This window comes from Chiloscyllium plagiosum, unplaced genomic scaffold (assembly GCF_037043375.1).
Source record: "Chiloscyllium plagiosum isolate Xiang-an unplaced genomic scaffold, Cpla_swu_hap1 HiC_scaffold_8, whole genome shotgun sequence".
Classification (NCBI taxonomy): Eukaryota; Metazoa; Chordata; class Chondrichthyes; order Orectolobiformes; family Hemiscylliidae; genus Chiloscyllium; species Chiloscyllium plagiosum.
In genome coordinates, this window is record NW_028270146.1 from 38,172,737 (window position 1) to 38,186,906 (window position 14,170).

A 14,170-nucleotide genomic window follows, 5' to 3' on the forward strand; every position below is an offset into this window, starting at 1 on the left:
GTCTTTCCCCTCCTACTCTAAACCTATGCCCTCTAGTTCTGGACTCCCCCACCCTACGGGAAAGACCTTGCCTATTTTATCTTATCCATGCCCCTCATGATTTTGTAAACCTCTTTCAGGTCATCCAACGCTCCAGGGAAAACAGCCCCAGCCTATTCAGTCTCTTGATGATGATTGACTGTTATTTGCCATGCTTTTTTTTCCCATCCCTTTTTCTCTAGATTCTGTCTATAACACAAATCAGAAATGTGATTTATGAATTTCATAGCCAGCGTAATGCCAAGTATGTAGGCCATACATCTCAAAGACTGTAGATCATATCTCTTCAGCTGTTTGTAACAATCAAGGCACTGACCAAACACAAGCAGACAAAACATGCAACACAGTGTCCAAACAGTTGATGCAATTCTACAAACTGGACAACATTTGCTAGATTATTTTAAGCATACAAATAATGATACTTACAACCTATAGAGGATAGTCAGTTGGGCCCATCGTGTGATGTACTGCATGTACTCGAAGCTACATTTGTTAATATATACGGCCTGACTCTTTGCAGAAAGAAAGATCTTGAGCATGCACTGCATCTGTTTCCACTCAACAAAATAGTTGGCAGCCATTTGCTGGTTTATTTCTCAAGACAATTTCTCAAACAAACTCTAGTCCAACTAGTCCATACTGATCATAATCCCAAATAAAACTAGTCCCACCTGTCAGTGCTGGCCCATATTCCTCCAAATGTTTCTTATTCATGTACTTATCCAAATGTCTTTGAAATGTTGTAACTCTATCTGCATCCACCTCTTCCTCTGGAAGTTCATTCCACATACAAACTACTCTGTGTAAAGAAAGGTGTCCTTCATGACTTTTTAAAAATCTTTCTCCTCTCACCTTAAAAATATGCCTCTGTGTCATGAAATCCCCCCCCCCCCTAGGGAAAAGACACCTGCCAGTCACTTTATCTATATCCCTAATGACTTTATAACCCTCTATAGGGTCACCCCTCAACATCCTACGCTCCAGTGAAAAAAAGTCCCAGCCTATACAGCCTCTCCTTATAACTCAAGCCCTCTATTCCCGGCAACATCTTGATAAATCTTTTCTGAATCCTCTCCAGCTTAATAATATCCTTTCTATAGCAGGGAGGCCAGAACTGCACACAGAGAGGCCTCACCAACATCCTGTACAAATTCAACCTGACATCCCAATGCCTATATTCAAAAGGTTTGAGCATGCTAAATGTCTTCTTAACCACTATGTCTACATGTGATACAAACTTCAAAGAATTATGAACCTGAACACCTAGGTCTCTAACTTATACAAAATTCTAATTTTAAATGTATAAGTTCTGCCCTTGTTTGTTTTACTAAAATGCAATACCTCACATTTATCCAAATTAAACTCCATCTATCATTCCACAGCCCATTGATCCAACTGATCAAGATCTCTGTTATCTTAGACAACCTTCTACACTGTTCACTATATCATCAATTTGAAATAATCCACAACCCCCACTAACCGTGTCTTCTATATTCTCTTCTGAATCACTGATACAATTGACAAACAAAAATGGACCCAGGAGCAATCCCTGTGGAACACCGCTGGTAATAGGCCTCCAGTCCAATCAGCAACCCTCCATCACCACTCTCTGCCTCCTGCTGTTAAGCCAATTTTGCATCCAATTGGCAAGCTCACCCTGAATCCCATGAGATCTAACTTTATCAACTAGTCTACCATGTGGAAACTTTTCAAATGTTTTACTAAAGTCCAAGTAAACAACGTTTACCGTTCTGCCCTCATCAATTTTCTTGGTTACTTCCTCAAAAAGTTTCCCTTGGACAAAACCATGTTGATTCCTTGCCTCTCCAAATGCATATAAATCCTATCTTTCAGAATCATCTGCAACAACTTGCCCACCACCCCGAAGTCAGATTCGCAGGCCTATAGTTTCCAAGCTTCTTCTTACATCTTTTCTTAAACAAAGGCACAACATTAGCCAGTCTCCAATCATCCAGTACCTCACCTAGTAATAGGGGATACTATCATTTCTGCAAGGGGTTCCGCAATTTCCTCCCTAACTTCCCTAGGATACATTAGATCAGGTCCCAGAGATTTATCCACCTTTATATTTTCTAAGGCCTCCAGCACTTTCTCTTCTGTAATGTGAACTGTTTTCAAAACATCAATGTTTATTTCTCTGAGTTCTCTAGCCTCTATATCTTTCTCACAGTAATAAAAACTGACGAGGAATATCATTCAAAATCTCTCCAAAGGTTCAACACAAAGACAACCTCTTTTATTTTTGAGGGTCTCAACTCTCTCTCTAGTTGCTCTCTTGCTCTTAAGTGACTTGTAGAATCTCTTTGGATTATCCTTAACCTTATCTGCTAAGGTTATCTCATATTCCCTTTTTCCCTTCCTGATCTCCCTTTTAAAAATGTCCTTACACCCTTTATACTATTCAAGAGATTCATTTGAACCCTGTTGTCTATTAGATTAGATTTTTTTAGATTAGATTAGATTACATTACGGTATGGAAACAGGCCCTTCGGCCCAACAAGTCCACACCGACCCGCCGAAGCGCAACCCACCCATACCCCTACATTTACCCCTATACCTAACACTACGGGCAATTTCGCATGGCCAATTCACCTGACCTGCAGATCTTTGGATCTGTGGGAGGAAACTGGAGCACCCGGAGGAAACCCACGCAGACACGGTGAGAACGTGCAAACTCCACACAGTCAGTCGCCTGAGGCGGGAATTGAACCCGGGTCTCTGGCGCTGTGAGGCAACAGTGCTAACTGCTGTGCCGCCACCGTGCTGTCTATATCTAATATATGTTCTTATAAGGACCATAATGATTTTGAACAATTGTTATCACATTTTTCAAAGCCTCCCAGTTATCAAATGACCCTTTGCCTGCAAATAGTTTATGCCCATCAACTTTTGAAAGTTCTTGTCTTATACCATTAAAATTTGCCTAACTGCAATTAAAACCTTTAACATTTATGAAATGCTTATCTTTGTCCATAATTCTATTAGCTTTAAAATAATTATGATCAACTAGACCCAAATACTCCTCTAATATCAGTTCAGTCACTTGCCCTGCTTTATTATCCAAGAGAAAGTCAAGTTTTACTCCCTTTCTTGTAGGAATATTTACATATCGATAAAGAAAATTTTCTTGAACACAAGTAATAACTTCTTCACCATCCAAACTTTTAATACCATGGTAGTCCCAATCAATGTTTGGAAAATTAAAATCACCCACTATTAGAGCCTTATTATTCTTACATATACCTGAAATCTCTACATATTTGTTCCTCAATTTCCTTCTGATTATTTGGGGACCTATAGTACAAACCCATCAAAAGTCATCATTTCTTTCTTATTTCTAATTTCAACCCACATATTTGCATTGGATGACCTTTTAGAAATATCTTCGAGTTACAGCAATGTTTTCCTTAATCAAAATCGCCATACCCCTTCCTCTTTTGCCTCCTTTTCTAATCTTCCTACAGCATCTGAAACCTGGAACATTGAGCTGCCAGCCCTGTCCATTCCTCAGCCGAGTTTCTGTAATAGCAATCCCATGTTCCCAAACATGCCCTGAATTCACCAGTCTTAACTGTAAGAATACTTGCATTGAAATAAATGCAGTTTAACTCTTCAGTTACTTTATTCTGTGATGTGCTCTTGTCTGTCTTTTCTAATTAATTTGTTATTTTCAGATTCTGAACCATCTTCATCTATCTTTCTATTTACTCTGCTATGTGGGATCCCTCCACTCCCCCTCTCTGATAGTTTACAGTCTACTTTCATAGAACTAGCAAATTTCCCACTTTCCAGTTCAGATGTAATCCATCCTTTTTAAACAGGCCTTTTCTGTCCCAGAAGAGATCCCAATGATCCAAGAAGCTAAATCTATATTATACCACCTTTTCAGCCATTGATTTATCCTCTTCATCTTTTTACTCCTTCCATCATTCAAGCTTGGAACTAGGAGTAAACCAGAGATTACCACTTTTGAGCTTCCATTTTTTAATTTTCCATCCAACTTCTTATATTCACTCTGTAAAGCCTTAATCTTTTCCCTAACTACAATAATTTCACTCTCCCCTTTAACAATATGCTTCAAATGTTTTGAGACGTCCTTAATCCTGGCACCAGGAAAGCAACATACTATCCTAGATTCATGCTCACTCTTGCAGAATCTCTTGTTTGTGCCCCTGACAGGACAGCCCCCTGTAACAATTATTCTTTTAAATTTTGTTAAACAGCCTTATGTAAGATTCACTTTTAGTGCCCAAGATCTGATTGCCTCTTCTTTTTACTTCTGAGAGACTATCCCTTTCAAAAGTTTCCAAAACTGAGTATTTGTTTGAGAGAGGAATAGCCACAGAAGCCTTCCGAACTACCTTCTTACCTTTTGATTTGATTTGATTTAATTTATTGCATTCCTAATGAAGGGCTTTTGCCCGAAACGTCGATTTTACTGCTCCTCGGATGCTGCCTGAACTGCTGTGCTCTTCCAGCACCACTCTAATCTAGACTCTGGTTTCCAGCATCTGCAGTCATTGTTTTTACCTAGTTTAATTTATTGTAGTCACATGTACTTAAGCACGGTGAAGGGCTTTGTTGTGCGAGCAGCACAGGCAGATCATAGCAAACATAAATTATGGGATGCTTAGACAAAGTGAGGCATACAAGGTTACAGCTACACAGGAGATGCGTACAGCAAGATAACATTATTTGAAGTGAGAGAGGTCCATTCAACAGTCTAATAACGGGGAAGAAACTGATCTTGAACCAGTTGGTGCATGTATTCAAGTTTCTGTATCTTCTGCCTGATGAAAAAGGTTGGCAGAGAACATTGCTGGGGTGGGAGGGGCCTTTGATGATGTTGGCAATGAGAAGAGTAAATTGGGTCCATTGATGGGTCATTTGGCTTCTGTAATGGTCTGGACTATGCACACAACTTTTTGTAGTTTCTTTCAGACCTGGACAAAGCAGTTGCTGTACCAGGCCATTATGCACCTGGAATACTTTCTATGGAACATCTGTAAAAGTTGGTGAGGGTCCTTATGGACATGCCAAATTTCCTAAACCACCTGAGAAAGAAGAGACGTTGTTGTGCTTTCTTGACCACTGCATCTATGTGCAAGGTCCAGGTCAGATTGCTGGTTATCGTCATTCCAAGGAACTTGACACTCCCAACCTTCTCCACCTCAGCTCCACTGATGTAGATAAGGGTGCGTCTCATCCTTCCTTCCTGAAGTCAATAATCAGTATAGTTTTGCCTACATTGAGAGTGAGGTTGTTATCATTGCACCATAACACCAAGCACTCTACCTCCAACCTGTATTCAGACTCATCATTTTTGATATCTGTTCTATAATGGCAGTGTCGTCAGCAAACTTGTAAATGGCATTCATTTGGAATTTGGCTAGTCGTGAGTGTACAAGGAGTACAGTAGGGGGCTGAGAATGCATCCTTTTGTCCTTTCCTGACAGTTACCCGTCTATCTGACTGATCCTGACTGCATAATCACTTCTCTAAATATACTAGCCATCCAACTCTGTCTCTTGTATGCCCTCAATGACATCAAGCCTAAAAAGAGAATGCATAAGCTCCACACAGTCACCCAAGGTGGGAATTGAACCTGGGTTCTTGCAGAACCACTGAATCACCATGCCTTCCATTATGGCTAACTAAGGAAGTTAAGGATGATATCAAATTGAAGCGGTAGATATACACTGCTGAAAAGTGGTGGCATGGTGGCACAGTGGTTAGCACTGTTGCCTCACAGCGCCAGAGACCCGGGTTCAATTCCCGCCTCAGGCGACTGACTGTGTGGAGTTTGCACGTTCTCCCCGTGTCTGCGTGGGTTTCCTCCGGGTGCTCCGGTTTCCTCCCACAGTCCAAAGATGTGCAGGGTCAGGTGAATTGGCCATACTAAATTGTCCGTAGTGTTAGGTAAGGGGTAAATGTAGGGGTATGGGTGGGTTTCGCTTCGGCGGGTCGGTGTGGACTTGTTGGGCCGAAGGGCCTGTTTCCACACTGTAATCTAATCTAATCTAATCTAAAAAGGTTAGTGGAAGCTCAGAAGATTGGGAAAATTTTAAAAACCAGCAAAAGATGATTTAAAAATGTAATATAAAAAGGAAGGAATTAGGGGAGTACAACAGAATGCTAGTGATAAACATGAAACCATACATGTAAACACTGCCAAAAACAGCCTTTGTTAAAGTGCCACATAAAAGCTTACTTCACAAGACAGAGCTCATGGTATTGGGAATTACATGCTAGCATGGATAAAAGATTGGCTAACTACCAGGAAGCAGAGAACCAGGATAACTGAGTCATTTTCAGGTCAGCAACTGTAAGTAGAAAAGCACCACAGGGTTCAATGCTGGACCTCGATTTTTGTAACCTCTATTCATGATTTGGATAAATATGTTGTTAATTCAAATATAGGTACGGAAGCAAGTTGTGAGGATACAAAGAGTCTGCAAAGAGATAGGTTAAGTGAGTGGGCAAAAAAAATCTTGCAAATGAAGTATAATATGGATTGATGTGAGGTTGAGGTCGTGAGCATAGTGCTGGAAAAGCACAGCAGGTCAGGCAGCAATCGAAGAGCAGGAGAATTGACGTTTTGGGCACAAGCCCTTCATCAGAATGTTATTTAAATGAAGAGCGATTGCAGAATGCTTGAGTACAGACCTGGATGTCCTTGAACAAGAATCATGAAATGCCAGTACATATACACAGAAACTAATTATGAAGGCAAGTGAAATGTTAGGCTTTTTCACAATGGGGATGGAGTGTACAAGTAAGGAAGTCTTGATGCAGCCATAAAAGGCAATGATGAAATAGCATGTGGAATACTGTGTACAGCTTGATTCTCCTAATTTTAAAAGGGATCTCAACTTGCATTGAAAGCAATTCAGACAAGAGTCACTAAATTGATTCCTGGGATTAAAGGTTGTGTTATGAGGAAAAGTTGAGTAGGATAGACCAAACACATTGGAGAAGAATCATAGAACATAGAACATAGAAGAATACAGCGCAGTACAGGCCCTTTGGCCCTCGATGTTGCGCCGAACCAAGCCCACCTAACCTACACTAGCCCATTATCCTCCATATGCCTATCCAATGCCCGCTTAAATGCCCATAAAGAGGGAGAGTCTACCACTGCTACTGGCAGGGCATTCCATGAACTCACGACTCGCTGAGTAAAGAACCTACCCCTAACATCTGTCCTATACCTACCACCCCTTAATTTAAAGCTATGCCCCCTCGTAATAGCTGACTCCAGAGGTGATCTTATTAAAATGTACAAGATTCTGTGAATGTGATAGAAGCGGGGGGAAGATTTCCTTTCATGAGGGAATATCAAACTAGGTGACACAAATTGAAATGGTTCACAAATTTAGAACAGAGATTAGGAAGAATTTCTTCTGTTAGATGGTCATTAGTATTTGGAATTCATTTTCAGAGAGCAATGGAGGCTATGTGAATGAAAATATTCAAACGTAAGATATTAGGAATGTTGCAGTAAATAACCCATGACTTGATTCCCCAATGCTTGCCTACCATCCACAAGGCACAAGTTAAGAGCATGATGGAATACTCTCATTTGCCTGGATGCGTTCACCTCCAAAAACATTCAAGACGTTCAACACTAAGTTCAATCACACTGTTTGACACCTCATATATTTCCTCAAACATTCACTGTCACCATCACCAATGCAAAGGAACAACAGTGTGTACCATCTACAAGGTCCAGCAATTCACCAATGCTTCTTTTAAAGCACCCTCCACACTGCTCTGTCACCTAGATGGACAAAGGCAAAAGATGTATGGCAACACCATGACCTGCAGGTTCCACTCCAAGCCACACATCAGCCTGACATGGAACTACAGGGTATGTCATAGTTCCTTATCGCTGGATCAAAATCCTCGAACACCAATCTCAGAATTGTGTGTAACTACAGCACATGGATTACACCAGTTCTTGATGATGACTTATCATCAGGTCTTTGATTGACAAGGGAGTTAAGGGAGATGAAGGATAGGCAAGAAATTGGATCTAAAGATCTGAACAGATTAGCCATGATCTTTTTGAATGGTGGAGTGGGCTTAGTGATGTTAGTGAAAGAGGAATGGGGTGTGGATTTGAGGAAAGGGGGTGAATGCCATTACCTCGCCCCTATTTCTGATCTTATGATCCATGTAATAAATTAAAGATCTTTCACAATATGCTAACATACCAAAGCAATATACATTACAAATGCATTGCAAAATAATCAGGACAATTACTTCTGACCTTTTTCTCAAAATAAATATAACAGTTTCTATCTTGAAAAAGAAATTTATTTTGTTTCTGGTGTAATATAAACAAACTAATCTTCCATAATTTTGCCAAAAGCAAAGTGTAGATGCTGAAAATACTCAGGAGGTCTGATATAATTTGTGGAGACAGAAACAAAACTAACTTTGCAGATCTTGACTTTACAGAAGGTCAATAGAATGGTTCATTGATAGAGTAAGAAAATTGGATCTAAGTGCCACTGTAAGTGATTTGGGCACTTTATCTAGGCTGATGCTTCAGTTCTGTACTAATAAGGGCAGATTGCATTGTTAGAGCTGTTATCTTTCAGTCATGACATTAAACCAAGGCTTAACGATCTAATGTAAAATATCCCATCCCCCAAACTGAAAAGGAACACGGAAGCTCTTATTGGCAGCTGGACACAATAACAGATAAGAGTGCTACAATAGGTCACCTGATCATTGTTATTGTGAGACCTTGACGTGTGAACATTTATTGCTGCATTTTCATATATATCAACTAAGACCTTTTCAAAAAATATTTAATGTAAAGTGTTTTATTTGTCCTGAGTCACAACTACACTGTTTTCTTACAAATCATTTCTTTACCTGGATTTTGTTTACACCGAGGAAAAGTCGCTGTAGTTTTACCAGTGGATATAGATTGTTAAGATCACGCATCCTATTCTCCTCTAGGTGGAGCTCAATGAGAGAGGTTTGGCCCAAAAAGGAGTTCTCGTGGATCATTCGGACTCGGTTTCGTTCCAATGATAATTCAACAAGGTTCTGAAGGCAATCAAGCCCCTCAACCTGACTAATAAAATTGCCTATAATGTAAAGAATTACAATGACTCAAATAGTATGTATACTGCACATATGAAACTGTGTGCATCCACTTAACTAAAATTTAATTTCATCAGAATCAAGGAGATAGGATGAACCAAATTCAGTCAATCCATTTTTCCGATTGATAAATTTTGATCAGGGAACTTCAGATCATTTACATCTTCCTCTAGCAAGACCATATAACGAGTATAGAATGTTTACAGTTTTTCAAAAATATGTCCGGGGTGACTCTCTAGTCCGAGGTACAGACAGACATTTCTGTGGCCAGCAGTGAAAAATCAGAATGATGTGTTGCTTTCCTGGTGCCAGGATCAAGGATGACTCAGAGAGAGTGCAGAATTTTCTCAAGGGGGAGGGGGCCAGCAGGAGGTCATTGTACACATTGGAACCAACGACATAGGAAAGGAAAAGATTGAGATTCTTAAGGGAGATTACAGAGAGTTAGGCAAGAATTTAAAAAGGAGGTCCTTGAGAGTAGTAATATCTGGATTACTCCCAGTGCTACAAGCTAGTGAGGGCAGGGTATACGAGGATAGAACAGATGAATGCATGGCTGAGGAGCTGGTGTAAGGGAAAAGGATTCACATTTTTGGATCATTGGAAGCTCTTTTGGGGTAAAAGTGACTTGTACAAGAAGGACGAATTGCATCTAAATTGGAAGGGGACTAATATACTGGAAGGGAGATTTGCTAGAGCTGCTCAGAAGGATTTAAACTAGTGAGGTGTGACCCAGGGAGGTAGTGAAGAAAGAGATCAATCTGAGACTGGTACAGTTGAGAACAAAGGCAAATCAAATAGTCAGGGCAGGCAGGGACAAAGCAGAGAACAAGGTAGGACTGATAAATTAAACTGTATTTATTTCAATGCAAGAGGCCTAACAGGGAAGGCAGATGAACTCAGGGCATGGTTTGGAACTTGGGATATCACAGCAATTACAGAAATGGACAGGACTAGCAGCTTAATGTTCCAGGATAAACATGCTACAGGAAGGACAGAAAGGGAGGCAATAGAGGAGGGTGAGTGGCGGTTTTGATAAGGGATAGCATTACAGCTGTATGGGGGGAGGATATTCCCAGAAATACATCCAGGGAAGTTATTTGGGTGGAACTGAGAAATAAGAAAGAGGTGATCACTTTATTGGGATTGTATTATAGACCCACTAATAGTCAGAGGGAAATTGAGAAACAAACTTGTAAGGAGATCTTAGTTATCTGTAAGAATAATAGGGTGGTTATGGTAGGGGATTTTAAAAACATGCACTGGGACTGCCATAGTGTTAAGGGTTTAGATGGAGAGGAATTTGTTAAGAAGACTTGTTACAAGAAAATTTTCTGATTCAGTATGTGGATGTACCTACTAGAGAAGGTGCAAACCTTGACCTACTCCTGGGAAATAAGGGCAGGGGAGTGCGGTGTCAGTTGGGTGTCAATTCTATTAATTTTAAAATAGTGATGGAAAAGGATAGACCAGATCTAAAAGTTGAAGTTCTAAATTGGAGAAAGGCCAATTGTGATGGTATTAAGCAAGAACTTTCGAAAGCTGATTGGGGGCAGATGTTCACAGGTAAATGGATGCCTGGAAAATGGGAAGCCTTCAGAAATGAGATAACGAGAATCCAGAGAAAGTATATTCCTGTTTGGGTGAAAGGAAAGGCTGGAGGTGTATGGAATGCTGGATGACTAGAGAAATTGAGGGTTTGGTTAAGAAAAAGAATGAAGCATATGTCAGGTATAGACAGGACAGATCGAATGAATCCTTAGAAGAGTATAAAGGCAGTAGGAGTATACTTAAGAGAGAAATCGGGGGGCAAAAAATGGACATGAGATAGCTTTGGCAAATAGAGTTAAGGAGAATCCAAAGGGTTTTTACAAGTACATTAAGGACAAAAGGGTAACTAGGGAGAGAATAGGGCATCTCAAAGATCAGCAAGGCAGCCTATGTGTGGAGCTGGAGGAGATGGGGGAGATACTAAACGAGTATTTTGCATCAGTATTTACTGTGGAAAAGGACATGGAAGATATAGAATGTAGAGAAATAGATGGTGACATCTTGAAAAATGTCCATATTACAGAAGAGGAAGTGCTGGATGTCTTGAAACATAAATGTTGATAAATACCCAGGACCTGATCAGGTGTACCCTAGAACTCTGTGGGAAGCTAGAGAACTGATCACTGAACCTCTTACTGAGATATTTGTATCAACGATAGTCACAGGTGAGGTGCCGGACGACTGGAAGTTGGCTAACGTGGTGCCACTGTTTAAGAAAGATGGTAAGGATAAGCCAGGGAACTATAGACCAGTGAGCCTGACATCAGTGGTGGGCACGTTGTTGGAGGGAATCCTGAAGGACAGGATGTACATACATTTGGAAAGGCAAGGTCTGATTAGGGATAGTCAACATGGCTTTGTGTGTGAGAAATCATGTTTCACAAACTTGATTGAGTTTTTTGAAGAAGTAACAAAGAGGATTGATGAGGACAGAGTGGTAGATGTGATCTATATGGACTTCAGTAAGGCGTTCTACAAGGTTCCCCATGGGAGACTGGTTAGCAAGGTTAGATCTCATGGAATACAGGGAGAACTAACCATTTGGATACAGAACTGGCTCAAAGGTAGAAGACAGAGGGTGATGATGGAGAGTTGTTTTTCAGACTGGAGGCCTGTGACCAATGCAGTGCCACAAAGATCGGTGCTGGGCCCACTACTTTTCATCATTTATATAAATGATTTGGATGCGAGCATAAGAGGTATAGTTAGTACATTTGCAGATGACACCAAAATTGGAGGTGTAGTGGAAAGTGAAGAAGGCTACCTCAGATTACAACAGGATCTTGATCAGATGGGCCAATGGGCTGAGAAATGGCAGATGGAGTTTAATTTAGATAAATGTGAGGTACTGCATTTTGGGAAAGCAAATCTTAGCAGGATGTATACACTTAATTTTAAGGATCTAGGCAATATTGCTGAACAAAGAGACCTTGGGGTGTAAGTTCATAGCTCCTTGAAAGTGGAGTTGCAGGTAGACAGGATAGTGAAGAAGGCATTTGGTATGCTTTCCTTTATTGGTCAGAGTATTGAGTACAGGAGTTGGGAGGTCATGTTGTGGCTGTACAGGATATTGGTTAGGCCACTGTTGGAATATTGCGTGCAATTCTGGTCTCCTTCCTAGCAGAAGGATGGTGTGAAAATTGAAAGGGTTCAGAAAAGATTTACAAGGATGTTGCCGGGGTTGGAGGATTGAGCTATAGGGAGAAGTTGAATAGGCTAGGGCTGTTTTCCTTGGAGTATCGGAGGCTAAGGGGGTTTATAAAAGCATGAGGGGCATGGATAGGATAAATAGACAAAGTCTTTTCCCTGGGGTGGGGGAGTCTAGAGCTAGAGGGCATAGGTTTATGGTGAGAAGGAAAAGATATAAAAGAGACCTAAGGGGCAACTTTTTCACACAGAGGATAGTACGTGTATGGAATGAGTTGCCAGAGGAAGTGTTGGAGGCTGGTACAATTGCAACATTTAAAAGGCATTTGGATAGGTATATGAATAGGATGGGTTTGGAGGGATATGGGCCGGGTCTGGCAGGTGGGACTAGATTGGGTTGGATTATCTGGTCAGGATGGACAAGTTGGACCGAAGTGACTGTTTCCATGCTGTATATCTCTTTGACTCCAAGAGATAATCATAATGAATTATGTGGTCGTTAGCTGTGAACAAGTCTTAGTTAATACTGCAGATTCCTGGAGGTTACTTGATTGTCTTTGGAAGCTGAACTGGAATTTTCCAAGTTTGCATTACTGATTGTGTGAAATGGAGACAGAAATACGAGGAAGGTTGTGAAAATGGCTGGGCTTCAAAGATGATGCTTGCTCCTGGGATCACAGGGGATCAGGGCAATGGTGAGTCTTTCAGGCTGCAATGAATGGAAAATACATGTAGGGCACTATGGGACATTATATATCATGAATGAGGTAAATTTATAAAGATAGCACGAGAAATCTCACTGGGCTTCATGGAGAAAAACGCTTCATGAAACTTGCCAAAATTGATAATTAGTCAATTTCTACTAAATTCAGCTCATAGTCATAAGTAGGAGTGAATTGCTTAGGCTTTAGACTGTGAAGACTTGAGGACCACATCTTGGCTGTGAACAACATATTAAATATCTTAGGAAACCATGTAATGTCAAAGGCAAAGATTTGATTTTGTACTTTATCAGTTATTACATCTTAACTGCAGTGTTATGCCTCATCTAAAAAGTATAGAAATCAATTTATTTTCACTCTCATTTGTTGTTAAGTGTGCATAAGTTACTACTTACCTTCTAAACACAATACTCTCAAATTTACAAGTCTGTTTAACTGTAGTTGAATGAGGCTAGAGATGCCATTGTAGCCTAAGTGAAGTACTTCCAAGCTTTCCATAACAGGAGGAAGATTTTCATAATTTACATCTCTGCTGTCAGAAGGGAAATACAATTGTGAATCATGCAAGAAAACAATTCTTTTAATGTAAACTATTATTTAAAATGTAGCAAAATTCATAATTATATATTTATATGGAACACAATTTGGGAGAACAAAAAATTAGAAGACTTGTTAAATGGCAAGAGGCTGGGATATGTTTAACTTCAAAGGTACATGGATGTCTTAAGTTTATGAGTCACTGAAACTTATGTACAACAAGCAATTAAGAAGGCAAATTGATCTATAGTATGGAGGATTTGAGTCTCGTTGTATAAATGTCTAACTGCAATTGCATGGAGCTTTGCTGACGCCATAAGGAAAGATTGCATAGACTGGACCTATATCGTCTGGAGTTTAGAAAAGAGGGCGTGGTAGTGAGAGATGGGTGAATCTTTGGAACACTCTGACCTAGATGGCTGTGGAGGCTTAGTTTTGAGTATGTTCAAGGCTGCGGTTTGTACAGTTCTATACAGTGGAACCTCGATTATCCGAACGTGATGGGCGGGCACTATTTCGTTCGGATAATCGAT

At 40.3% G+C, this 14,170-nt stretch overlaps 1 protein-coding gene across 6 annotated transcripts in view; it reads right to left on the bottom strand.

The window, feature by feature from the left end:
- lrrc9 (leucine rich repeat containing 9) overlaps positions 1-14,170 on the bottom strand; it is a 237,547-nt gene that overhangs the window by 23,559 nt on the left and 199,818 nt on the right. For 4 of the 6 annotated variants that reach the window (XM_043697264.2, XM_087989714.1, XM_087989713.1 and 1 more), the window contains 2 exons: positions 13,496-13,632; positions 8,947-9,164 (listed from right to left, as the gene is read on the bottom strand). In XM_043697264.2, coding sequence (XP_043553199.1) covers positions 8,947-9,164; positions 13,496-13,632 — 355 coding nt within the window. Of the gene's footprint in view, positions 1-3,941; positions 4,003-8,946; positions 9,165-13,495; positions 13,633-14,170 lie in introns of all 6 variants that reach the window. The other 2 variants (XR_015757872.1, XM_087989715.1) reach the window with 2 other exon arrangements.